The 26,485-nt window shown below is 35.1% G+C and overlaps 4 protein-coding genes and 1 non-coding gene across 6 annotated transcripts; 3 read left to right on the top strand and 2 right to left on the bottom strand.

The window, feature by feature from the left end:
* Positions 1–285: 285 nt before the first annotated feature.
* Positions 286–4,212, top strand: LOC127260439 (putative proline-rich receptor-like protein kinase PERK6). Its single transcript, XM_051288171.1, has 8 exons — positions 286–853; positions 919–1,410; positions 2,008–2,094; positions 2,192–2,262; positions 2,367–2,443; positions 2,516–2,663; positions 3,702–3,863; positions 3,982–4,212. The coding sequence occupies exons 1-8, from the start codon at positions 286–288 to the stop codon at positions 4,210–4,212; spliced, it is 1,836 nt and encodes a 611-aa protein (XP_051144128.1).
* Positions 4,213–6,576: 2,364 nt separating this feature from the next.
* LOC127260980 (coatomer subunit gamma-like) lies at positions 6,577–15,413 on the top strand. The gene is made up of 18 exons (XM_051289078.1): positions 6,577–6,859; positions 7,523–7,620; positions 7,731–7,781; positions 9,267–9,380; positions 9,489–9,689; positions 9,772–9,873; positions 10,220–10,327; positions 10,417–10,650; positions 11,521–11,771; positions 11,884–12,055; positions 12,167–12,322; positions 12,406–12,456; positions 13,300–13,437; positions 13,547–13,750; positions 13,848–13,979; positions 14,069–14,242; positions 14,484–14,723; positions 14,872–15,413. Exons 1-18 carry the CDS (start codon positions 6,814–6,816, stop codon positions 15,064–15,066), a joined length of 2,667 nt encoding a protein of 888 aa, XP_051145035.1. The 5' UTR covers positions 6,577–6,813; the 3' UTR covers positions 15,067–15,413.
* Positions 15,414–16,902: 1,489 nt separating this feature from the next.
* Positions 16,903–19,837, top strand: LOC127260564 (AP-3 complex subunit sigma). 2 transcript variants are annotated; one of them, XM_051288334.1, is made up of 7 exons: positions 16,903–17,094; positions 17,253–17,295; positions 17,408–17,469; positions 17,562–17,658; positions 19,219–19,289; positions 19,401–19,492; positions 19,575–19,837. In XM_051288334.1, exons 1-7 carry the CDS (start codon positions 17,026–17,028, stop codon positions 19,648–19,650), a joined length of 510 nt encoding a protein of 169 aa, XP_051144291.1. In that variant the 5' UTR covers positions 16,903–17,025; the 3' UTR covers positions 19,651–19,837. The 2 variants fall into 2 exon arrangements, with proteins under 2 accessions (XP_051144291.1, XP_051144292.1); XM_051288335.1 differs by having other exon boundaries at positions 16,904–17,094; positions 19,585–19,836.
* Positions 19,838–19,910: 73 nt separating this feature from the next.
* TRNAE-UUC (transfer RNA glutamic acid (anticodon UUC)) lies at positions 19,911–19,982 on the bottom strand. Its single transcript has one exon. It is a non-coding gene; the product is annotated as a tRNA-Glu (tRNA).
* Positions 19,983–20,215: 233 nt separating this feature from the next.
* On the bottom strand, positions 20,216–23,154 carry LOC127260384 (probable receptor-like serine/threonine-protein kinase At4g34500). Its single transcript, XM_051288106.1, has 7 exons — positions 22,408–23,154; positions 21,884–21,988; positions 21,670–21,792; positions 21,408–21,578; positions 21,188–21,317; positions 20,649–20,858; positions 20,216–20,576 (listed from the first exon to the last, which is right to left on the bottom strand). Exons 1-7 carry the CDS (start codon positions 22,902–22,904, stop codon positions 20,466–20,468), a joined length of 1,347 nt encoding a protein of 448 aa, XP_051144063.1. The 5' UTR covers positions 22,905–23,154; the 3' UTR covers positions 20,216–20,465.
* Positions 23,155–26,485: the final 3,331 nt, after the last annotated feature.

A 26,485-nucleotide genomic window follows, 5' to 3' on the forward strand; every position in this document is an offset into this window, starting at 1 on the left:
CCTTTATTCATTCATTCATACATACAAAGAAAATTGAGAATATGATTCTCTTCACTTTTTAAATTATTATAACAACAATTCTGCTTAATTCTATCTGTTTTCTGATTTAATTTTTTTTTTTTCTAAAAAACATATATATATATATATATATTTCTAAAGGGTTGTCTGAATGAACATTGGATATTAGGAGGGTGTCATCTTAGGGGAAGGCGGGGTACTTTTGTAATTTCAGCGATTTGGTCGGATCTGACAGGTTGACCTTCCCAATTTGTCAACTCGTTGACGATGTCGTCTTCCTACGGAGACGGTACCTTTTCGGATAATTCTATGACGGGTGACGCATCCGCGTCGCCCCCTCCGCCGCCGTCTTCGTCTGATTTCTCTTCTTCCTCGTCATCCTCCTCCACCTCCTCCTCCCCGCCGCCGCCGCCGCCGTCGTCCGATGGCTCTTCCTCCTCGTACTCGCCGCCGTCGGATGGTTCTTCCTCATCGCCGCCGCCGCCGTCGCCGTCGTCGGGCGGCGATTCGTCTTCTGAATCGTATAACCAGTCGAAATCAGAAGGAAATTATAGCAATGGCGATAATGGTAAATCGTCCAAATCTGACTCGTCCGGTGGAGATTCGCCGCCGGTGGACGGCTCTTCCGGCGGATCATCGATGAAGGAGCTGCCGAAATCGTCGCAGGAGAATCAAAAAGCCATCATCGCCGGCGCCGCCGCGTCGGCGGCGCTGCTGCTCATCATCGTCATTCTGTGCTGCGTCTGCTGTTGCCGGAAAAGAAAACGCCGCCATAAATACTACCATGAAAATCCCCATTCCCACGCAAGTCCGTCTCCATTAATCAATCTCCATTAACAACATCTCAAATCATCTTCAATCCCAATTTCGATCCGATTAACAATAATCAATCCGCCGCAGGCAACGATTACTACAGCAGCGGATTCGACGGCAACGTGAAGATGACTCCGCCGCCGCCGGGGAGCGGCGGCGGGATGAGCTCAGACCACAGCTGGATGCCTCCAGCGGCGGCGGCGATGATGAGCAGCGGCGGCGAGATGAGCTCCGGGTACTCTGGAGGCGGGATGGGAATTGGGGGGTACAACCAGGGAAGCTTCACGTACAACGATCTAGCGGCGGCGACGGAGGGTTTTTGTGAGGCGAATCTGCTAGGGCAGGGAGGATTCGGGTACGTCCACAAAGGCGTCCTTCCAAACGGGAAGGAAGTTGCAGTGAAGAGCTTGAAATCGAACAGCGGGCAAGGCGAGCGTGAGTTTCAGGCGGAGGTTGAGATCATCAGCCGCGTCCACCACCGCCATCTGGTGTCGCTGGTCGGCTACTGCACCGCCGGAGCTCAGAGGATGCTCGTTTATGAATTCGTCGACAATGGAACTCTTGAATTTCACCTTTACGGTATATATATATATTTTGTTTTTTTATTGATTTATTGATTTAATTTCCAATATTTTAATTAAGGGTAAACTGTTTTTATAGAATCTATCTTATGGTTTTATCATTTTGGTACTTAATGAATCATGTTTGAAAATAGTGTTATAAGGAAAAAAATTTCGCTAAAATGGTCCTCTAGTGCCGGAATCGGCATGTTGGCAGCCATTGTTGGCTGGCATGTCATCGTCACGTAGATGCCATGTTGGAGGACCATTTTAGCGAAAAAATTTTACTTACGGAACCATTTTAGCGAAAAAATTTTACTTACGAAACCATTTTGAGACATAGTCCATTTAAATATTCTAAAAATGATAAATTGGGTCATATACAAGACAGAAAAAATAGTTCACTAAAATATTTTGTAAAATTGAATTTTTTTAAAAAAAATTCACGAGTTGCTGATGTAGCATCTATAGGGCAATAACATGTGAGCCACGTCAGCGCCACATCATCCCAGTGTGGCGAGTTCCGCACACAGAAATTATTTTAACAAAAAAAAAAAATTAGTTAGGAGAGTAAAAACAATTTACCGTTTAATTAGTTCTTAAATATATTGTGAAGGAGCTGGTCGACCGACGATGGAATGGGCAACCAGGCTTAAAATTGCATTAGGGGCTGCAAAAGGATTTGCTTACCTTCACGAAGACTGTGAGAAAATGATTAATAAATATACTTATATTTATTTATACAGATATATATTTGAAATTAATGGTGTGATTTTTACGAGAAACATGCATGCATGCAGGCAATCCGAGAATCATCCACAGGGATATTAAAACAGCAAATATTTTAATAGATCGACAATTTGAGGCTAAGGTACGTAAATATAAGCATTTACGGGCATATATATAAATTAATAAATATATATAGCAATAAATTTAATTTGATTTTATAGTCGATCTCTACATATGAATGTGTAGGTGGCAGATTTTGGCCTGGCTAAGCTTTCTTCAGACACAAATACACATGTTTCGACTCGAATCATGGGGACATTTGGGTACATTATATATATATAACTTTTTTTTTTAATGATTTTTTGAATTATATAATTAATTTATTATTCATGAAGGTATTTGGCGCCGGAATACGCATCGACCGGTAAGCTAACTGAAAAATCGGATGTATACTCATTCGGGGTGGTGCTTTTGGAGCTCATAACTGGCCGGCGCCCCATCGATCTCACCAGAGATGACGACGACGACACCTTGGTCGATTGGGTACGTACAAATTCATAGTTACTTAATTAGTCTTCCTCGCTTGCTTTTTGAATTTCTCTTGTTCATTTAAAAAAGATTAAATTGTAGATCAAGAAATCGATTTTTTTGTGTTGCATAACTTACTAAATTGAAGACTAGTATTTCAAAACAGCCTTACACTACTCATAAACAATTTGTTCCAAATTTTCCTACAAAACTTTGCTCTCGTTGGATCATTTGTAATACATTTTTCTAAGTTTTTAATAAAACTAGTGTGTTTCTTTTGATAAATTTGAAAAAAAATTGGTTTGAATTTGTTATGAAAATAATGTTTGATGGGATATTTTATAAAAAAAAATATGTATTTTTTTCGGAAAACACTGAGTTCAAATAATAAAATTTGAAAAAATCTTCCTAAAGAAACAAACCCTAGTCTATCACTGTAATTCACTATATGGGTATAAGATTGGTTGTCCTTCTCCCTATAGTGTCTCTCATGTGTTCTCTCACATGTGTATAAATATTGTTGAATATTGTCTCACATAGAAAAAAAAAAAATGTAAGAACTTCTTATTGTTTATAAGGGTGAAAACCTATTTTACTCAATACTAATTAATTTTAAATAAAAACTCTGAATTTCTTCATAATATAATATCAATATTGATCTGGTTAAGATTTTGAAATTATCATCTCCGGAAAAGGGTATCGAATATTGTTTCACATATAAAAAAAAATGGAAATTCCTTATTGTTTATAAAGATGAAAATCTATTTCACTTAATACTAACTGATTTTAAATTTCTGAATTTCTTCATAATATAATATCAATATTGCTCTGGTTAGAATTTCGAAATTATCATCTTACGAAAAGATTATTAAATATTGTCTAAGCATAGAAAAAATATGTAGAAACTTCATAACCTTTATATTTACTATATATCGGAAAAAGGATATTGTCGTACATGTGTTATTAACACATAGACACTCCAAGTGCACAATATACAATTATTGTCCTTATTTTCAATTTCTAATACAAATTCAAATTCAAATCCAAATTCAGGCGAGGCCGATTTTGATGAGTGTTCAAGAAGGCGGAAGTTTCGAGGAGCTAGTCGATCCACGCCTTGGCAACAACTACAACCCCCCCGAGATGCTCCGTATGGTTCATTGCGCCGCGGCCGCTATCCGTCAATCTGCCCGAAGGCGCCCCAAAATGAGCAAGGTTCGATTAATATACACACATACATACACATATATATATATAGACACGATTTTTTGGCCGAGAATCCCAACCAATAAGTCGTGTTCTAATAAACACGCGCACACCGGTACACGTACAGTTGGTCCGGGTACTCGAAGGCGATGTATCTTTAGAAGATCTTAACGAGGGGATAAAGGCCACGCCGAGCAGCGCGACGTTGGCGTCGAGCGGGTCAGATTACGACGGCAGCAGAATGAGGAGCAGCGGAAATGTGCCGTCGAGCCAAGAGTTCAGCAGCGACGAGTACGTGCACTCCGCCGCCGCCAGCACCTCGCCGGCACCCAACCTCCCGCGCCCGCCGGCACTTTAATTTGAAAAAGATAACAACTTGACATTGAAAATGATATATATAAAATTATTGTTTTTATTTATTTTTTGAAATTATATATAATTTGACTCGACTGTTCATGGGATGTATTTTTACATGCAAAATTTAATTATAAGGAGAGTGGTCGTGGAAATGGTTAATACTTCCATTAAATATTTGATCGTATTTATAAATATAAATAAACTATATGGTGAAAAGAACTGAAATATTTGTGTAGTTCAAGATAAAGGGCAGATGACTTAAATAAATACTAAAATATTCGTCCATTTACATGTATTTGTTTAGTTTTTTTTGTTTTTTTTATCTAAATTAAAAAATATTACATATGTAGTAAATAATTTATATGAATACTTATAAAAATATAATTGATAAATTATAAAATAAGATAGTAGTATTAATAATTTGTGGAAAATATAAGATAATCGCACCATTGTTTATGATATATTTATTAAATTAAAAATAAACTACAAAAAAAAAAAAAAGGAAACTATGAAATTGCGAGGAAAACTTTCCCTGGCAAATGCAGATTTTCATGTCTCCCAAAAAATTTATGATCCATCCATTCTTGTTGTAGCTATATTGCGACAAAATTTGCGAGGAATATTCTTGCAAGATTTTTGCGAGTGATAATAAATTGAATATAATTTGGTATTTACAACATATTTTATTCCTTGTAAAATTTTTGTGATGTATAATATCCGAAGTTTTTTTATTTATTTTTTATCGTGATTTTAGGGATTGAACTCGTTTTTGTTTTCTTCCTAAAAACTCTTCAGAGCATCAATGTGCTAAATGTGATGGTCAACGTTCTAAATCAATCATCTTACCGAGTTTCTATCTTCGCTCCGGATGCTACTGAATGTCTATATATCATGTGATACGATTGTTGCTACTGAACTACAATTGCTCACTCGGCACAATAGGTGATAAAGTATCCAATTCGAAGATATGATTTATTAGGAATCATGAGCAAAATACCTTATTTTTGTTGAATTTGGTGTTGCATTGCTGCGTCAAATCCAGCTCTATCGCATTCAAATCATTTTAAAATTTTCAAGAATTAATGTAATCAACATGAATTAAAAATTATATTTGTAGTTCTCAGCTTAACTTACGTCAATTTGGAAAGCTTTTTGGGTTGATGTAGTTAACCCGATCATGGTGCTTTGTCTGAGGCCATGCATACTAAGTTATCTAGTCACTATATTAGGATTAAGACAATATACACATATCACTACAATATATATGACATATGTTTTTGAAGTAAGAATTTAGTACCATTTTTTTGCTTATTTCAAAACATTTTCTGTCGTCAATTCTTCTTTGCGGTCTCCGACTTTTTCTTGGCTTCCTCGGAGTTCTAGACCCTCTTTCACTCGGCCAATATGTCCATATAGAGATTGCGGGCGCCACTCTTATCATGTTCATTTCAAATGCCATATAATCAGTTGTTGTTGGCACTCTGAGTCTTTTAGGGTTTGTTTGTTTGGAAGTTTTGATTTTGAGTTGGGATTTGAATAGTAAAAATTTTGAATTTGAATAGTTATATGATGTGATATAAATATGTGTTGATGTAATGTTTTGAATATAAAATTGATTTTTAGTATAATATAAAAAAATAAAAATAAGTAATTGATTTGATATTTTTGAAGAAAAAAATGAGATGAATAGTTTTTGTGGGGAAAAATCCCCCAACCAAACACACCCTATTGTATTCATACAGGACTTTTCACTAATTGGTGGGATTTCGGGGTTGCACTGTGTTTGTTTGGAGGTTTTTGGATTTTGAATTAAAATTGAATAATAAAAATTTTGAATTAAACTAGTTGTATGATTTGATATAAATATGTGATGATATGATATTTTGAATATAAAAGTAATTTTCAATATAATATAATAAATAAAAATAAGTATTTGATTTGATATTTTTTTTAAAAAAAAATTGATGAATGATATAAATTTGAAGAAATTTTGTAAACAAACACGCCCTAATGTACTTCTGCAATTTTAATTAATATAATATTATATTGGTTAATTGTAATAATTCATAAATATAAAATAATTTCACTTTACATTGATTCTATTGTTGCGTTGGCTCAAAAATATTAAAAATAATTTGAAAATGAATCATTTATAATCAATATATAAAATAAATATTTTTACTTAAATTAAAAATATATTATTATATATAATTATTTTTATATATAAAATCAAATGATAATATCAAACATTAACGTATGTAGAAATATATATCAATTTTAATTATAAAAAAAGAAAAGGGATGTTACCAAATTTCATATTTATAAGCTGAGCTACAATGTCTTATTAACAAACGGTAAATGTAGAGATCCGCACAAACGCCCCGACAACTATTGGCGTCAAATAGCGTTGCAGCTTTGACAAGAGAGAATAGAATAGAAGAGGAGGAGAGATCTACCTGCACTCCCCCCACTCTCTCTACTCCAGTTTTCTTTTTGCACATTTACCAGAGTAACTGAGGGAAGATCCGCCCATTGTCCTCACAGGATTGTTGATCTCTGCCACCGGCGCATTTGATTCGGATCCAAGGAATATCTACACGCGATGGCGCAACCGCTTGTCAAGAAAGACGACGATCGCGACGAAGAAGGTGCATTTCTCGAACTCGATTCATTCGTACTGAGATACTTTTAATTCACCAATTGATTTGATTCTGTCCTTCGCATTTGGTTTATATGTCGAACTTGATCTCGGATTCAGATCTGCGATGTTCTTCGAATTCGGAATTACAGGTACCGACGGTCTGCGAGAATAGAATTGATTCTCAGTTAGGATTCCTCAGAGGAAGGAATTGATTTGTCTTTCCGCTGTATAAAAGTTAGCGAATATACCAGTGTTTCTTGGTGTGACTCGCATTAACTTAGAATTGAGTCAATCGTAGCTCTGATGTGCATTTTGGCTTTACCAGATTTCAAGTCAGCCTTAGATCTATCTGTCGTTCTTTATTTTAGAAACACGGATTTGATGAGTTGAGCAATCGGAATAGGAGATTGAACTCTTGTTAATGTTATTCACATTGGTGGTACTGACGAGCTGGAGTATCTCAGTTTCATTCTTATTTAGAACTCCTGTACTGCTGTATCTGATGCAGGGAAGGCAGATTTAGTTGATTTATCCATTTTTTAGTGTCAATTTTTTTATTTCATTTAAGAGGTTAACATTGAACAAATTTGTGCTATATGCATGATGTTTGGAGTTTGGTTATGTCCTAATTAGGTTTATATATTATTATGTTGCACTTTCAAACTTGCAGTGGAGTACTCCCCTTTTTTCGGGATCGAGAAGGGCGCAGTGTTGCAGGAAGCTAGGGTGTTCAATGACCCTCAATTGGATGCAAGGAGATGTTCACAGGTAATTCTACTTCTTCTTGTTTTTATAATTTTCTCTTTTTTCCATTTCCATCTTATCAATGTTTTCCTCTGGGATCAAGGTAATATAGGGGTTTCATTTCCTTCCTGTAGGTCATTACAAAGCTTCTATATCTTCTAAATCAGGGAGAAACATTCACAAAGGTCAGACTCCCCAGTTATTATTGCCTCCAATATCTATACTCAATACACACACTACCACACATCTTCAGAGTTTCGGATGACAGAAACACTAACACCAACTGTGATGCTATATGCTTTGAGTAATAATCCAGTATTGCTTGTGGCAAGTGGAAACTGGGTAATATTGAATATCATCTTGGTTAGCTTGTACAGAATAGGCTATGCGACACTACACGAATGGTCCCATCTTGGTGTCCTTGTAGGCTTACCAAAAACATTAGTGTTTGGGCATGATAAATGCTTGCTACCTTTCATGCATGTGTTATTGCCAATCTACCATAGAATATTTTGAAGGTTAAAATGGTTCAGACTTCCATTTATACTAGTTGGCGCAAACATTTTGTACTATTGAGATAAATGTTAACTTTCTCCATGTTCAATCCTTTGCTTTGTTAGGCATGCGTTTTTGCCAATCCATCATAGAATATTTCATAAAAAATTACATCCTTGCTTAAATTCAAACCCTTAGTACCACATGAGCACTAACCCTGAGCTCCTCAACTCAAAAATAATGAAAAATACTCCTTGTAAGTCCACTTGCAACAAAGTGAACATATATTCTTAGGAAACTCAATAATATCCCTTGGCATGTTCTTAGGATACTCTTATCTATTCATTCATTCCCATGAGCTACTTTTAGGACTTGCACAAAAAGTTTCATCCCAATGTAAGGCACGTAAATTTTCTCCACATTCACGCTGTTGATATGCATATATAGTAAAGAAGTCTTGAGTATACTGAGATTGTGATATAATCCTCCTTCCATGATCAATAGTTGATCAATCAGCATGCTCACTCTGGATTAAGGATCTGGCTGATCCTCATTCTTCACCCTGGTTGGGTACATTCCATCAGCATGCCCCAGAGTGCTGCTACACCTTGTTAGCTACCATCTTGGCTCCCATCTCTATCTACACCTTCTTGTCTGTACCATGTGGCATTTCTATAGCAACATTTTCCTTTTTGAAATTCATCATTGCCTTTTTCACTGAATATTCTTCTCAGCAAAAACTTGTTGAAATTGGTGCACTATAAAGCCTAAAAATATCCTTTTGACAGCCATGGAGCAAACTTGCCCTTATCCACTTATGCATATGCGTCATTGAAAAACACTAAGCACTCAACAGGAACAATATGCTATACATCTTCTAGAGCTCTAAAGTTAGCCTTCAAATGAGGAAAATGATTCACCATGTAGTGCACCACTTATACTGCAGCAGTCAAGAGCTTATATGCTCCTGTTTTCAGAATTTTCTTGTGTACCTATGCTATGAACACTGCAAAACACTCCACAAAATTTTGAATCCTGATCTTTTCTCTACTTCCACGTTAGCTTCCTTGTATGAAGAGAATAGACCAAATGTTTGTATGATATTATTTAGCTTTTTGTTAGCAAATGTATTTGCTTGCTTCTATGTATGATGTTTTTTTCTTCTTAATTTCCAGGTTGAGGCTACTGAAGTATTTTTTGCTGTCACGAAGCTGTTTCAGTCCAAAGATATTGGATTGAGAAGGATGGTTTATTTAATGATAAAGGAGCTTTCTCCCTCTGCAGATGAGGTAACTTGGGTGTATGTTATATTTCTTTAGCTGAGCTGAATAGGTTGTTGCTGCTTCCATGCTTTCCTCGGAAGTGGACAATTAACTTTTTCGTTTTTTTCTGGTCAGGTTATTATTGTCACTAGCTCCCTAATGAAAGATATGAATAGCCGCACAGATATGTATCGGGCGAATGCTATCCGTGTGCTGTGTAGGATTACTGATGGAACATTGTTGACGCAAATAGAGAGATACCTAAAGCAGGCTATTGTGGACAAAAATCCAGTGGTTGCTAGTGCTGCCCTTGTGAGCGGCATTCATCTGCTACAGGTACAGTTTTTGAGTTGTAGTATTTGTACCTATTACATCATTAAAATTCTCGAGGTTTATATGAATGATATTATTTTAACAGACAAATCCAGAGATAGTAAAAAGATGGAGTAATGAAGTACAAGAAGCTGTTCAATCTCGTGCTGCTCTTGTACAATTCCATGCACTTGCTCTGCTCCACCAGGTAACTTGATTTATAATGTGGTAAAATATAATAGAACAATTCTTTCACCATCAAGTCCCCAGCTTGGGCTTTTCCTTTGTCATGAACTGAATTTAGATGAATTATAGGTAAGATTTGTTATTGCTGTACTATGCTTGTTTCAGTTCCATGATTAAGTCCCTTTGAGCATCATGCAGACCTTTTTGCACATAGAATTTTGCTTTATTTATCTTTTATTTTTGGGCAGGTTTTTCTCTTTTTGAAAATTTAAATAAAAATGAGATTTTCTGTTGATTTTGAAGCATGGAGAAGTCCCAAATATTACCAAGCTGGTTTGTGTCTTTACAAGTAATGTCTGACTTTGCAGATCCGACAAAATGATCGATTAGCAGTAAGCAAGTTGGTTACAAGCTTGACAAAGGGCAGTGTTCGTTCTCCATTAGCACAGTGTCTATTGATTCGCTATACTTGTCAGGTGTTATATTTAAAATTTTATGAGGATTTGTGAATTGACTTTTGCTTTTGATTTTTCACTGAGACTACATTGGTTCTGGAGTTATATAGGTTATCAGAGAGTCAGGGGTTAATCTCCAGACAGGAGACCGCCCATTCTATGACTATCTAGAGGGTTGCCTACGTCATAAAGCTGAAATGGTTATCTTTGAAGCAGCTAAGGCAATCACAGAGTTAAGCAATGTAACTACTCGGGAGTTGACTCCTGCCATAACTGTTATGCAACTTTTCCTAAGCTCTTCAAAGCCAGTGCTTAGGTTTGCAGCTATTCGAACTTTGAATAAGGTATGTGTTCCTATACAGATTGAATCCGGTCTTCTGAATATATGATTCTTTTACCATTAATTAATATTTGGTAATTATGTTCTTTCCTTAAATTCTTTGGATTTAGTTCTTTCTTCTTACTTCAGTCAGTGTTTGTTATAAATGCATTTACTTAAATGGTTATCTTATGTTGTCAAGAAAATGGATTAGCCTTTAAAAGTATTCAGCTTGGTGGGTGGTTTGGTTTTAATTAAAGAAGTTTTTATTTATTATAAGTTACCCAGCATGCTCATTATTTATTGAATAAAGTTTTCACAACTGTGGTCCTGAGAATGTGCGTAAGCCTGGCATGAAAATGTCTTTATTAACAATTTTTGCTAATGCTGTGGCTGGAGAAAGTGAATAAGCCTAGCATGAAAATGTATGTCTATTTTCATTTACAATTTCTGCTATGCCTGTGGCTGGAGAAAGTGGATAAGCCTAGCATGCAAATATCTGTGTATCTTCAATAACAATTTCTGCAAATGCAACTCAAAAAGGTCACTGTTGAAGTTTGACCAGACGGCTGCACCTCAACTACATTGATGTAATCTATATATGATTTAGCTTGCTCGACCATATGATATGCATAATGTCTCTGATTGCCAAGAAATAGAGTTTTTTCCTGTTAGAAGCCTGCATCTTATGATTCAACTTGTTCTTGTCCTGTAACTACTGCACAAGCTATTGAGTTCTACTGTGATGTTAAGAATTAATACGAGTATATTAAGAAGAATATGTGCAATTAAAGTAACAACTTCAGGCATGGCCAACTTGATAGTTCCATTTTTATGGTCCTTTTTTAAGTTCTTAGCATTTTTTCTGACCAGCTCTCTTGCTTCAATGCTGCAGGTGGCTATGACACATCCCATGGCTGTGACAAATTGTAACATAGATATGGAAAGCTTGATTTCGGATCAGAATAGAAGTATTGCCACTCTTGCCATTACCACTCTGCTGAAAACAGGAAATGAATCTAGTGTTGACCGCCTGATGAAACAGATTACTAATTTCATGTCTGATATTGCTGATGAATTCAAGATTGTTGTGGTTGAAGCAATTAGATCTTTGTGTCTGAAATTCCCCCTCAAGTACAGATCTTTGTGAGTGATTGCAGAGTTTTCTGTGAAAACCAGAAGTTTACAGAAAAAAACAAAAAAGCACATTTAATTTTTGTATTTCATCATTATTGATCTTCTGGACTTCTTTTTTCAGGATGAATTTCTTAAGTAATATCTTGAGAGAAGAAGGTGGGTTCGAGTACAAAAAGGCAATTGTTGATTCAATTGTAATTTTAATTAGAGATATTCCAGATGCCAAAGAAAGTGGACTTCTGCACTTGTGTGAATTCATTGAAGATTGTGAATTCACATATCTTTCTACCCAGGTCAAATTTTACCTTCGTGGTGGAATTTCCTTTTTTCACTAGGCTACACTTGGGCCAGATTAGATCTATAGAATTTTATTTTATTAATTTCATTTCTCTTTTGATCTTTAGATACTTCACTTTCTTGGGAATGAGGGTCCTAAGACCTCTGATCCTAGTAAATACATCCGGTACATCTACAATCGAGTAATACTTGAGAATGCTACTGTTCGTGCCAGTGCTGTGAGCACACTAGCAAAATTTGGTGCCCTGGTTGAGTCACTGAAAGTAAGACCAAAATTTTTGTTACAACCACCATTGCTAAGAATTATGAATTGCTTACTAGATGTTGGTCTTTCCCTTTGGTGCAGCCTCGTATATTTATTCTGTTGAGGCGTTGCCTTTTCGACACCGATGATGAGGTTAGTTTTATGCCCCCAACCTCCCATTCAAAGATGCTTGTATTACTTCTGGTAGCATATGGATTTATGATCTATTCTGTTTGAGCTTTCATGTGACAAACACCACCATGGGTTGCCAACTAGATAGTATCATAGTAATGTAACAAACAGTATGCATATGCTATACTTTCATTCATTTTGCAGTTTCAACTTCAAATAAGTATAGTTTTTGTGCTGAAAACATGTCTTCAGCTCATTAGGGATACATTACTCCAAGCCTTATTCACCTATTTTTAGCTGGGTTGGATATTATTCCTTCAGTTCTCTAACTATCCTTATGTTATTATGCAATCTTATTATAATACATAATGAATCCATTAAAGGGAAGTGTCGTTTACATTGATTGGTGAGAAAATGAAAAAACAAATAAAATGTTTAAGATGGTTTGGTTATAGTAGAAAGGGAAAGACTTACAAAAATTGAAAGAAGATTATTAGAATAAAAATGTTATATTTGAATTTAGAAGAGTACCTGTTATGATCAAACACTATGGGGGCATGTGATCCATACACCTGATTGAGGGGATAACTGTATGGAAAAATGATGATGATGCTCTAATATCAAGTTGTATTCTCATTAGGCAAATATGTTTGGTGATTATCTTTGTTTTTCGACTTGTAGAGTTTTTTAGTACAAAATACTTTTTGATTTGTCCAAAGATGATCAGATACATTTTATGTGGAAGGCTGTCCTAGTCTCCTAATAGTCTTGCCGTCATATTGTATAGTTTGATACTATTAATGTTTATGCACTTCTCTTTAAGGTGGCATCATTTTGGGTCATGAAACTCATATTTTCTTGCAGGTTCGAGATAGAGCTACACTGTATCTGAACACCCTTGAAGATGATTCAGTCACTGAAAGTGGCAAAGATGTGAAGGAATTTTTGTTTGGGTCGCTTGATGTACCATTGACAAATATGGAGACTAGTTTGAAGAACTATGTAAGTTTTCATGCTAATACGATCTTTGTATATCTAAAGCTTGACTTGTGATTGTTTTATTCTTTTGCTGCTAAATTGAAGCCATGATCTCACTAATGATTTGAAACAGATACAGAATCCTTCCGAAGAACCTTTTGATATAAATTCTGTACCCAAAGAGGTTAAATCTCAGTATCATGCTGAGAAGAAAGCCCCAGGCAAAAAACCAAGCGGTTTGGGTGCTCCACCTGGTGCCCCACCTCCTGTGGCCGATTCTTATGAACGACTTATTTCCTCTATTCCTGAATTCGCAAGCTTTGGGAAGCTTTTCAAGGTTAGTGAACAAAAAAATTATAGATTCTTACCCTGATGTACCTAGTGATTTATAAACTACTGGCCTGCTTATATCATTTTTTCATGCTCTTTTTCAGTCATCAGTACCAGTGGAACTTACAGAAGCTGAAACTGAGTATGCTGTTAATGTTGTCAAGCATATATTTGACAGCCATGTGTTGTTCCAGTACAACTGCACAAATACAATACCAGAACAACTGCTTGAAAATGTAACTAACTTGTTTTAAGTAGTATCTCATCTCCTCCCCCGACTTCAGTTTTAGTATTCTCTTCTAAGCTCTTGTCTTCCTGTGGCTAGGTTTCTGTCATTGTTGACGCCTCTGAAGCTGAGGAGTTCTCTGAAGTTGGAACCAAATCTTTAAAGTCTCTTCCTTATGATACACCAGGCCAAACCTTTGTGGCATTTGAGAAACCTGAAGGGGTCCCTGCAGTTGGAAAATTCTCGAATATGTTGAGATTTACTGTTAAAGAGGTAAAACATGTGTTTCCTTCGATTGGTGTAATTTCCTACGAAGTTATGCATCATCCCCCATGTGTCTTGCTAAATTTTGCTTAGTACTGAGAGAACTCTCCGTTTTCAGTCTATAAATTTTGCTTAGTTGCTTTGCTTACATTGTCGGTTGTACGCTATTGGTTTCTGACATTATACGACATATTCTTTATTCATTGTATTTGCCTCTTGATTACTTTTGTTTCCTCAAATTTTGTGATAGGTTGATACTGCTACTGGTGAGGCTGAAGATGATGGAGTTGAAGATGAGTATCAGCTTGAGGATTTTGAAGTTGTAGCTGCAGATTATATGGTTAAGGTGGGAGTCTCCAACTTTAAGAACGCATGGGAAAGCTTGGATCCCGAGACTGAACGTGTAGATGAATATGGTCTCGGGCCTCGCGAAAGCCTTGCAGAAGCTGTGAATGCTGTCATCAATCTTCTCGGCATGCAACCTTGTGAGGTTAGTCCATCAGTCTCGACACATTCTCAAATGCCCATATAATAATTGTCACGTTGTGTTTCCGCGTTGTTACAACTAGGAGATTTTTACGCTTATGTTTTGCTCGGGATCACTTCCGTTATGCTGTATTGTGTTGTGTTATTTCCAGGGAACAGAAATTGTGGCAAGCAACTCTAGATCGCATTCTTGTTTGTTGTCTGGTGTGTACATAGGCAATGTAAAGGTCCTTGCCCGACTGTCGTTCGGGATCGATGGGACAAGGGAGGTGGCAATGAAGCTGGCAGTGAGGTCGGAGGACGTGACTGTTAGTGACGCCATTCATGAAATTGTTGCCAGCGGGTAATTAATTCTATCCATCCTCTCTCTCTATTTTGTCGCAACGAGTTATTTGCTATCCGTAACATGACGAGATTTGTGAGGTGCCTACATCGGGGAGAAATTCGCGGGGCCTTATGCGTCGTATGCATTCTTTTTTGGTCTGTGGCTGCTGGAGTAGTTTGTTTGTTGATTGTTTGTTTCCTTGAAAGAAAGACTTAGATCGGAATTTTGGAAGGGGAGGGGCGACCCTATTTCATTCTATTATTACTAAACTAAATATTGTTTCACTCTATAGTTGTGTATGATTTTCTATAATAAAATTAAATGTGGTACAAATTTCTTCATTGGAAATTGGGGTTTTCTTGCTGTTGATGTCTCATCTTATGTGCTGCTTTTGGTTTTTGAAGTCTCCTGATTGCATTCTGGAAATGGAAATTGAAATAAATGATTAGTCATATAGATTAGAGAAGGAAGATGTTTTTCATTATTTCGAATTAGTTAGAGGTTTTTAGAATTTTGTAAGTTTGAAAAAGAAAAGTAAAATGATAGGATTTGATTTGATGTTCTATGAATTTAATCATTCTTTCATTTATTTTTTTTTCTGCCTATCAAGGTTGTGTTTTTAAAAATATTTTTACAAAGTTACTATTTCACTAGTGTGTAGGAATATTTTGAATTTAAAATTTTATAATATAAAATTAGTGTTGTTTTTAGAGAAATTAGTTGAAATCTAGATAATAAGAATAAATTTAAAAGTATATAAACAAATCATACAAATAATAAGAATTTGGGTTTTATTGTTTGAGATTTGGTTTAAATATTTTTATTTGAAATTAGAATGTTTTTATCAGTAACGTGTAGCAGTGTTGATTTTGCTTGACCAACGCCAAAAAAAGACCCTAAGATTAAAATAATTAAAAGAAAAAATTACTTTTTATTTTCAATGTTTATATTATTTACTCTTACAAATCTTTACATCCAAATTTTATTTTTAACTTTAATTTTTTAATATAAATTAAATTGAAACATTACAATTAACAATTTGTGTGTGGGATATTTTCAAAAAAAAAAAAACAAATGAAACAAAATCATCATAAAAATACACTGGGTTTGTTTTTTTAGGTTTAAAATTAAAAATAGTACTCAAATTAAAATTTAAATAAAGAAATTAATTTCAAATCAAAACCAAACAATTAATATTATATGACTTAGATCATTTTGGAATTTGGATGAAATTGTGTTCTCTCAGGTGTGTACTATGTTTTTCTCAAATGAAATAATAATTAGATTTTGTATTTCAAAAGAACAAATTTTTATTTGTAAGTTCAATTTAATAATAATTACTATATCTCAAATAAAAAAATATTCTCTTTATATTTTTATATATCTCATTAAAAAATATTATTTTTTATATAATAAAAATAATAATATATTAATACTAAATATTTTTAATTTTTATATAAATTACAAATATATTTTTAATAAAAAATAAAATTGTCAAAATTATTTTAAATATTTCAACTATATGATTATTTTTTCAAAACAAAAACTTACCATTCACAATGTTTTTTGTCTAATAAACTTTTTTTTCCATTATCCAAAAAATGCGCACTGGATAAACTTATCGAATCTAATACCCTATAAATCATATCCGACCGAAAAATCACACTAGCAAATGTCTAATAAACTTTTGTTTAAATAATAAGGGGTGTTTTTTTCCTTTACTTAAAAATAAGACTACAAAGCTTGGGGCAGTAATATTAAAAATAAAATAAAAATAAAAATAACCTTTAGTTAATTCTGTATAACATTTTATAAAATTTAATTTAATTTTACTGAAAAAAAAACATAAAAAGACCAAAAATACAAATCACAGACTACGTGACACCCTCAAAAGAATCGGTGCCTTTGACGGAAGCCGGCCGCCGGAGACAGAGAGGAAAGCCACCAGATTGAGGACGACGACGGCGAATCTACTAACACTATGATTAAGGGAGTTCTAATAATGAACGATCAAGGCAAACCTCGCCTCGTCAAATTCTATGAATTTCAGGTTACCTAATCTAATCTAATCGCTTCCTTCCTATACTCCCCAAATTATTTTTTAAATCACTTCCATATTTCTGTTTGCGCTGTTCTTTAATCGTCTTTCTTTCTTATTAATTGGCGTATCGGTTTGATTGACCGATTCAATTTGATATGCAAGATTAGCCGCCAGAGAAGCAGCAGGAGTTGATTCGAAGTATTTACAGAAGTCGGTTCTAAACTTTCCCTAAATGAATGTTTCTCTTGCTTTTCCGGACTCGATCGATGTGAGAAAAGTGGTTGAACTTTAACATAAATCAATTTTGTGCTGATCCTTGCAGTTCTATGCAGTAGAGCTGAGAATGTCAGTAATTTTGTTAAAGTAGATACTCTTCTGGGGCCGGTAAGGAGATTTGATTTGCTAACATTTCCAGGAGGACATAATCAGTATCAATTTTTCTCTCTTTTCTGCTAAAAACGAATGTCAAATTGCAGGACGTTCGAATGGTTTACAAAACTTTCGCGACATTGTACTTTGTCTTCATATTCGATAATTCTGAGAATGAGCTTGCAATGCTAGATCTTATGCAAGGTATGCCTTGTTACTTTTCTGTTTTATTTTGCTTCAATTCATTTTCACAAGTAAATCTCATCTTGACAATGCTTAGGCTGTTATTGAAACCACAATCAATTAAAATACTTCATTCTAATACCCGAGGATTTGGGTGATGTATTATGAATGCCATAAATCTTTTCGTGAATTAAGATAACCAATTTGAATGTGACAGCCAGTGTAGGGACTTTGTGACTCCGAAAACATCCATATGTGCCTAAAGGGAACTCAGTTATTGATACAAAATGTTTTTTATTTTCATTAAGGTGCAGTTAGGATTTTTCCTATAATCGGAAGTTTATTGAAAAACCTATTGAGTTGGTTTAATCTTCTATTGTCTATTTGTTATTAGAACTCTTGTGGAGATAGAATTAGACTTATTTTTGGTATAGGATTGACTCTTATATAAAGTGGCGTAGGCGTAGATGAATTCGTAGAGCCTTTCATTTGTTGCTGTAAATGTGAGTGTTCTTCGAAAAATTATATTATTGGAGTAAGCATTGTAACTTCAGCCACCCCAACTAGTGCCTACATATAGTTCTTTTGTTTTAAAATTCTAGCCATTTATGGAGGTTTTCTGCCCCACGGTTATTTCTTCTTTTGGTGTTTGTGCATTTTGCTTGTTCCTGACTTCATGGTTATTCTCATATTCCTTCTTTGTTGGAGTCGTTGATGTAATTTTTCTAACAAGTCATAAGCTTTTAATGGTTGCCTGTTAAAATAATAGATGCTCGTACATCTTGTTTGAACGTCTAACTTCTTTGTTGAAGAATACTGTTCAGACATCTTTATGTTAACATAGAAGTTTCATTTCCTCTTGTAGTCCGCTTGGTTGAATCTTTGTTATTCAAATTTGTACTTTTACTTACTTCTATATACACATCGTCATCTAAATCAAATAGGGTGGCTATTGAACTACACATCGTTCTTATTTTTAATGGAGGAAAGGCTCCATCTATTTCGACACATCATATTTCAGCATTTAGAGTTCTCAAGGATGCTTTTCTTGTTTTCTCAAAACCCAATGATGTCCTCACTTTCCTGGTGTGTTTGTTTGGGGGTTTGGATTGATATTTGAAAAGTGATATGATGTGATATAAATAGGTGTTGATGTAATGTTTTGAATATAAAATTAGTTTTTAGTATAGTATAAAAAATAAGTGTTTGATTTAATATTTTTGGGGAAAAATTGTTCTGATGAATAATGAAAATTGGTGGAAGTCTTTGAAACAAACACAACATGCACAACTTAATTGATCTATTTTGGTGGCTTTCCTTATTCATCTCTTAATGTTTGTATTTCAATTATCCTCATATTTTATTTATGTTCACAGCTAACAGTTGTAGGAATTAATTTCCTCCATACATTTTCCTGTCTTTTGATTGTTCTAGCTCCATAATCTTTGATTATTATAGTCCCTGAAACCATACACCAAAATCTGGACACTTGTTTCTGCAATTTGAAACATGTCCACGTTGTTTCTCCTGTTAAGATTTGGTTGCATTGATCCGCACGTGTCTGAATTGTATTGTCGACAGTTTTCGTGGAGACATTGGACAAGTGTTTCAGCAATGTGTGTGAGCTCGATATAGTGTTCAATTTTAACAAGGTCAGTTTCATTCTCCTTGTAACTTAGCAATTGTGTTCAAATATTTACAAACACATTATATATATATATGATAAGAAGAAAGTCATTGAAGGCCATGGAAATCACTTGCAGGTGCATACAATTTTGGACGAAATCATACTGGGCGGACAAGTTCTCGAGACAAATTCTTCGGAAGTCGTTCGAGCCATTGAAGACATATCTAAGTTCTCTCCCTCTTCCTCCCTCCCTCTCTCTCTCTCTCTCTCTCATTCATCAATTTAAAGACATGTTAATTGATGGCAGCAGTTTTATGCAGGTTGGAGAAGAATGGAAGCTCAATTATTCCATCCATAGCAGCCTGGCAAGGTCGATAGCAGCCTAAACCCTAAACCGTGACGATGAACTTCATGTTAAGCTCAACAAAATCACACATTCGAAGACATGTACTATATTCATAACATGGATTTGTCCCCCAAATACTGTAACTCTAACTCTGCATTTGATGTGCATTTTGCATTTTTGTTTAGACACAAGTTCTGAAAATTAGTAAAAAAAGTTTACTAGTTGATTGTGTTTTGAAAAGCTTATTGATGAAATAGTGCTTGCTGAATGCTGCACAAGGCTTGAAAAACAAAATAAAAATTCCGTTGCCGGGAATTGAACCCGGGTCTCCTGGGTGAAAGCCAGATATCCTAACCGCTGGACGACAACGGAGTTAGTTGTGCTTACCAAATTATTTTCTTTATTTATACCTATATATATCAATTGATTAAATTTTTTAATCGTCAACAAATTTATACTATGATGACGAGAAAGCAAAAAAGAGATCCTGTCTGGGGTCCCTCCAAATAAAAAGTAAACAAACAAACTGCTGGGTGAGTGAGTGAGAACATTACATACCCACCCAACAAAATTCTTAAAAAAAAAAAAACAAAAAGAAATCCATTAAGAAAAGAATTTAATTCCACAACTCCATCAATTAATCGTCCCTACAAAACCTCCCCAATCACTCCCAATCACTCCCACATATATACATAAAATACATACATACATGTGCTCCTTTATTCATGGAGTGTCCACCAATGAAACAAGAAGGGGACACACACACACACACTCACTCACAAACATATATATATATATATGTATGTATGTATCTCTTCTACATATGCACTGCACAAACTACTGCCTTACATTTCTTCATCTCCATCTTCTTCTTCCTTCCTGATTATTTTCACCTTCCTCCTTCTCCAAAGCCTTCACTTTCCCGTCCCGATTCAGCGGCGTCGTCTCCCTAATCGCCCGAGGCTCCTGCACAACAATCACAACGAAAATCAACTAATCAATAATGACACCGAGAAATCAGACAACAGCAATGCTCACCGCGCGGTAAGGAAACTCGTCGGCTTCAAGCATGTGGACGATCTGCCCCATCTTCGGCCGTTTGTTCGCATCCAAATCGATACATCGAAGACAAACTAATAAAATTCTTTTCAAAGCTCTCGGAGGCGGCGCAACCTCCATTAAAGGGTCCGCCAATTCCTCCCCCCGCCGACTCGCCACCATTCCTTTGAACCAATCCACCAAATTCATCTGTCGTCGCAGAAACTTTTTTACAGTTAAATTTATTGTCTTTTACGTCCCGTGTTTAAATCTCACAGCTGTCGATATATCTATTAGCTTAAACTTTTAGACGATCAAACGATTCGATAATTAGTGTTCCCTCCAGTCATCAAAGTGTATGTCCATTTCATCGGTCACACATTTTAAGTAAAGTAGGTAAAAATAAAAGTATTTTCTTTTGAATAAAGAAAAAGGCGAAAAGATTGGTATTTTTTTTGTTAGAAGTGAAAATAAATTTGGATGATAACAGAAAAACGAAAGTGAAAATAAATTTGGATGATGGATAGAGTACTTCTTACCTCGCCGGGTGGTTTCGAATAGTCCACCGGACTCCTTCCCGTAATTATTTCCATTAATAGAACGCCGAAGCTGTAGACATCGTTGCCTTCATTTAGCATTCCAGTGCTCGCGTAATCGGGGGAGACGTACCTGCAATAATCGCGCAAATAATATGTAAGAAAATCGTGTTTAATTAACAGTATGCCGAGAAAAAGAGATTTTCGGATACGAAAAACGGACCCGAATGTTCCCATTACTCGTGTGGTGACGTAGCTTTTCTCAGAAACTAATAGCTTCGCAAGCCCGAAGTCCGACACTTTCGGGTTCCATTTCTTGTCCAAAAGAATGTTGCTCGATTTCACGTCGCGGTGGACTACTTTCGGCTCCAAGCCTTCGTGCAGGTACGCCAAGCTGGAAAGGACAAAAAGAAATCGAGTCATCGACATCTATGTTGTATCGAGTTTTTTAATATGAATTTGTGGTGATTTGAAAGTTGTCCTACCCTCTGGCTGTCCCGATGGCGATTTTCATTCGGATGTCCCAAGTTAAAGGGCTGACCGGCCCTACGGCACCGTGCAGCCACTGCTCCAAATTGCCATTGTTAATGTACTCATAGACGAGCATTCTAATTACATATAAAGAAGTTGAAAAGGATCTGTTAGAAACTCGATGAATCAGGTGCACATCAATGGAAATATTGGGACAACTTCGGTTACCTCTGAGCGCCATCCGCGCAATAACCTATGAGGCTGACAAGGTTCTTGTGTTTCACTTTCCCGATTGCTTCGACCTCCACCTTAAACTCCTTCTCCGCCTGACCCCTGTTTGATCGTCGAGTTTGTTTCGATTCAGCACATTATAAATCCACAAAATGGTAATCGAAAGAGATTGAATTCGATTAATAGTATTGCTTGTTGCTTGAATCAATGTGTTTCCGAAAACACGAAAGTATCAATTTTGTAAGGATTGAAGGGAATGTGAATTTGAGAAAGTAAGAAAAATGAAAATGCAGCAACTTACAGCGACATCCCAACAGCTAAAAATGGAGTTAACTAAAGGCAAAGGTAGAAGATGATTTAACCAAAAGTTCTAGCTACAGGAAATGCTTTGATCTGTTTTTCACGAAATTGGATATATCATAGCAAAATCTCAATTAAGATGAACAAATTGTATAGAACAATTGCATTATAGCTTTTAATCTGAGATTTGAAGGTGTTTCCATGGCGATGGAGATGCTTACTTGTTGTTGAGAAGCTTTTTAATGGCGGCCAGAGAGCCATCCTGCAGAACTCCGCGATAAACGACGCCGTAGCCTCCTTCTCCGACGACATTGTCGCTGGAGAACTGGTTCGTCGCTAATTGAAGCTCTTTCAGGCTGTACCATCTGCCCCACCCCAAGTTTCCGACGCCGTCGGAGGTCGACGACGACGACTCGCTCCGATTCGTGCTCGATTCCTTGCTCTCGGAGCTCCCGTGGTTTCTCTCTGCTTCGTTTTTGTCCGAATTCGGTTTGAATCCTTGCCGTGGATCGATCTCGCGGAAAACCAGGGGCAGAAGGCCGGCGGTGGTTTTGGCGGCAATGCGGCGGCGTTTGGAGGTCCGGTGGCGGAGGAATAGGACGGCGAGAAGGAAAATTGCGAGGACGAGGAGGACGGTTGCGATGATGAGGACGTAGAGCTTCTGGCCTAGGATCGGCGTTTTTTTGCTTAAGATTGTGGCTCCGCCGGAGTCCGCCATTGTTGCCGGCGAGGTTAGGGTTTAGGAGGAAATTGGAGAAGACGATGGTGATTTGTGGGGAAGGGAAAAGGGAAAGGAAAAGGAAAAGGCTGCAACCATTGTTGGACACCAAACTGAAGTGAGAATTACGATGAATTGTGGAAAAAGACACCCAACGGAAAGGAAAAGCCCCGACTCTCTCTAACCTCCTCGTCTACGATTGATGCCCGTTTCGGCCATGGAAATAGAGCTCACAGTCACAGGTGAGAAGCCCATTGGTGGAGCTCCGGGACCTGGGGTCTCGTAGTTGCGTTTGTAGGGTTTGATATTGACAGCTGGTGGAGGTCCTGGACTCCGCGAAGAAGGGTGTACGAAGCCCTTGGGTGCTCGGATCCCGGGAGCTTCTCTCGACGCGTCCTTTTTGCTTGCGAAAGAACACAAGCAATTGACAAAAATCGAAACGAACAAAAAGAATAGGAAATTACAACGACACACTCGTTGTGATGAAAAATAATTTGTTTTCATTATTTCGAATTAATAATAATAATAAAAAAATTAAAATTACAGTAAAAGTGTGCTTGATTTTATTTAAATTTTATTAATTTTGAAGTCTAATTAAATGTGAACAATTAAATCTAACGGTCAGACTACTGCCATTAATTACATATATGAAAAACTATTCTAAATATATTCAATAACTCAGACTCGTAAGGGACAATTGGGTGTAACAGTGGTTGAATGTGTGACCGTAAGATCATGATCTGACTTGTCCGTGTCGGACTTAATGCATTTTCGGGTAACGATTGCGGTTAATTATTATCCTAAATTGTACCTACTAATACTCTCAAACTGCCTAATTCAATAATTATTACCTTCTCAGAAACAATTTCATTAATGATTCGTGACAGCTACATAATTAATTCCATTAAATGTACCTTAATTTTGGCTGCCTGCCTGTCATCATTACATTAAAAAGAATTACTATAATAATTCCGATTTATAAAAGTTGTTTATATATTACTACCTTCGACCTACTTAATCAGCATCACATTCATTATCTTTATTTTGTTCTTGTTTTCTTCTCCCAATGGGCTAAGGATTTATTTGTCACCCCAAATCCTATGCTCGTCTTTCTTAACTCCTTTTTTAAAATGTATATATTTTTAAAGTAAAATAATTTGTTAAATAATATTTATTCCGTCTCACTTATAATGTTCATTTTTTTTTCCGACCGTCTAGCTTATTTTGTCATTTTGTTTTTTTGGAAAAAAAAATTATACATTTTAATTTTATTTTAAAATTTTTAATTTATAATTTTTTTAATTTAAATTATACTAATTAGTTATCTTAATTTCATTATTTTTACTAATTCATTCTTTATTATTTACTAATTATACATTTTTTAAATTCTAGTGTCTACGACAGCGTAGACATAATATCTGGGACGAAAGGAGTATAATATTTTAACTAAAAAGTTAATCCATAGTGTAAATTTTTTAATAAAATTCATAGTGTTCTTTTATAAAATATTGCATTTAAATTATTTTTAATTTTTTTTTTAAAAAAAAAAACAAAACAAAACAATCAAACCAAAATTAAAATAAATACTCCCTCCGTCCCAAACACCGTGCAACGTTTTCTGTTTTGGTATATCCCAAACACTCTGCAACATTTTCAAAATATGAAATAATTAATTATACTTAATATTTATCCCACACTTTATCTAATCACATTATCTAAATAAAAAAAAAAAAAATATACATTTCTCTCTCCGTCACATCACTTAATTTCTAAATTATCCTAGTTAATACTATAACAAATATTGCACTTTATTTATTCAAGATTTAATGATTTAATAAATAGAAATAAATAATTTTCTCGAAGAGAATGATATTTAATGAATGGTGAAGGAGCGGGTGTCGTCAGGCGCGTTCCGTTCCTTGAAGGTCACGAACACATGCCATGCCCCATTCCTAAACTTAAATTCTTTGCAATTAATTACACCACCGCCATTAATATTGTCACACAATCTCTCTCTCTTATTTATTGCAACATGTAAACTTAATTGGACTTTCTTAATACTGGGATTATTTTGCTTAATATGTTCATTTTTTTCAATGCTTAGTCACATTCAGTGATAATATTTAAAAAAAAAAAAAAAAACATTTAGATATTGTTTTGTTGTAGTTTGAAAATTTATTTGAAGTGAAATATTGATTCAAATTTTTATTTAAACTTATTTTGATACCATGTTTTACAAGAATAAATACCCAAAATAAAAAATTCAGTTTTGGCCCAATATAAGTAGTTCGTGGCCCAGCAATTTCATGGCCCGCTTATTCGATTGACCCGGCCCAAATGAGGCCTGAAAATGTAATTGAGATTTTTGAAAAAATTTAAATAAATTGAAAATTTATTCAAAAGAGGAGGGGATTATCCAGAAACAAAAAATAACCAGATTCAAGATCTACGACCAGATTCCACACGCATTATTCCATTTTCTTTTTCAATAATTTTCTGCAAATTTTTTTTTTTTTTATAATTTTTTCTCCTTGAACATCGAATATTTCTTTTGCAAGTTAATCAATTTCCAGCTTCTTTTTTTCATTTTTTCCTTTGTTTTATTAGGTTTATTTTTGTCTTCCTGTTATATTAATTATTTGGATATCATAAAATAGTCCCGATTTTTTTATTGAGGAGACCGAATTTTTTTTCGAATAAATCAATTCCGACAGACTTTTCTACGTGACAATTTTGTTTACGACAACATTATTATTTGAAACTTAACTTGAGCCATGTTCAACTGTACTGCTTATTGGGCCTAAAGGTATGAGAATATTTGAGCGCAAAAGGCCCAATAAATAGAATGGGCCCACCAAATTGGGGCTTCAAATATTAAAGGTGTATTGTTATTTGATTCAAAATTGCATCTCTAAAACCCTTGCTTTGCTGTTCTAAAAATAAATAAATATGGATCCAATTAATCCAATAAAATTATTCCTCACTGAATGAATAATAATCATCACTGTTTTCTTCATTATTTATTTAAGAAGAAGCCCGCCTTTCAAGATATATATATTAATTAATTAATTAATTAAATCAAAGTATTATAATATTGTAAATTCCACCGAGTAATTACGGCCAGCGGTGCGTCACGTGCGCGTAGGGCCCAGTTACACAAAATATCTTGAAAACCTTCGTTTAACCATGGTTAACGCTCCTCTAATATTATATCTAGTGGGATTGAATTTCTGAATTACATTTATTTAATTATTAGAAAAATCAAGTTTTATGAAGTAAGTCAAGTCAACGCTACCACTTCGTTTCTTGTTTTTCAGCGCAACTGCACGTCGGTACCTCAGAATGTGTTTGTTTCTAATTTTGGATTAATAGTATTTTTTTTTTATTAAATGTGAAATATTATATCAATGGTATAAAAAATAATATTATCTTGTTAAGAGTATGTTTCTAGTTTTATTTGTGTTCGTAATTATTGACATATTTTTATTTTTTTAATAAAATTAATTAAATTAAAATATTTTTTTCGTTGAAAAGTTACTATTTTTTATTTATTATTTTCTAATTTAGTAATTGTACTACCT

Source organism: Andrographis paniculata, unplaced genomic scaffold (genome assembly GCF_009805555.1).
Source record: "Andrographis paniculata isolate CXL003 unplaced genomic scaffold, ASM980555v1 Contig62END, whole genome shotgun sequence".
Taxonomy (NCBI): Eukaryota; Viridiplantae; Streptophyta; class Magnoliopsida; order Lamiales; family Acanthaceae; genus Andrographis; species Andrographis paniculata.

Bases quoted from the DNA above. Each gene is read 5' to 3' on its own strand.
- LOC127260564 (XM_051288334.1), top strand. From the start codon at position 17,026: ATGATTAAGGGAGTTCTAATAATGAACGATCAAGGCAAACCTCGCCTC. The intron at 17,095-17,252 runs GTTACCTAATCT...ATGCAAGATTAG, and splicing joins TCAAATTCTATGAATTTCAG to CCGCCAGAGAAGCAGCAGGA. The intron at 17,296-17,407 runs GTCGGTTCTAAA...TGATCCTTGCAG, and splicing joins GATTCGAAGTATTTACAGAA to TTCTATGCAGTAGAGCTGAG.
- LOC127260384 (XM_051288106.1), bottom strand. From the start codon at position 22,904: ATGGCGGACTCCGGCGGAGCCACAATCTTAAGCAAAAAAACGCCGATC. The intron at 21,989-22,407 runs GTAAGCATCTCC...ACGATCAAACAG, and splicing joins AAAAAGCTTCTCAACAACAA to GGGTCAGGCGGAGAAGGAGT. The intron at 20,859-21,187 runs GTAAGAAGTACT...CTGCGACGACAG, and splicing joins ATTCGAAACCACCCGGCGAG to ATGAATTTGGTGGATTGGTT.
- LOC127260439 (XM_051288171.1), top strand. From the start codon at position 286: ATGTCGTCTTCCTACGGAGACGGTACCTTTTCGGATAATTCTATGACG. The intron at 2,444-2,515 runs GTACATTATATA...TTATTCATGAAG, and splicing joins CGAATCATGGGGACATTTGG to GTATTTGGCGCCGGAATACG. The intron at 3,864-3,981 runs GTTCGATTAATA...GTACACGTACAG, and splicing joins GGCGCCCCAAAATGAGCAAG to TTGGTCCGGGTACTCGAAGG.
- LOC127260980 (XM_051289078.1), top strand. From the start codon at position 6,814: ATGGCGCAACCGCTTGTCAAGAAAGACGACGATCGCGACGAAGAAG. The intron at 11,772-11,883 runs GTGAGTGATTGC...TTCTTTTTTCAG, and splicing joins CCCCTCAAGTACAGATCTTT to GATGAATTTCTTAAGTAATA. The intron at 14,724-14,871 runs GTTAGTCCATCA...TGTTATTTCCAG, and splicing joins TCGGCATGCAACCTTGTGAG to GGAACAGAAATTGTGGCAAG.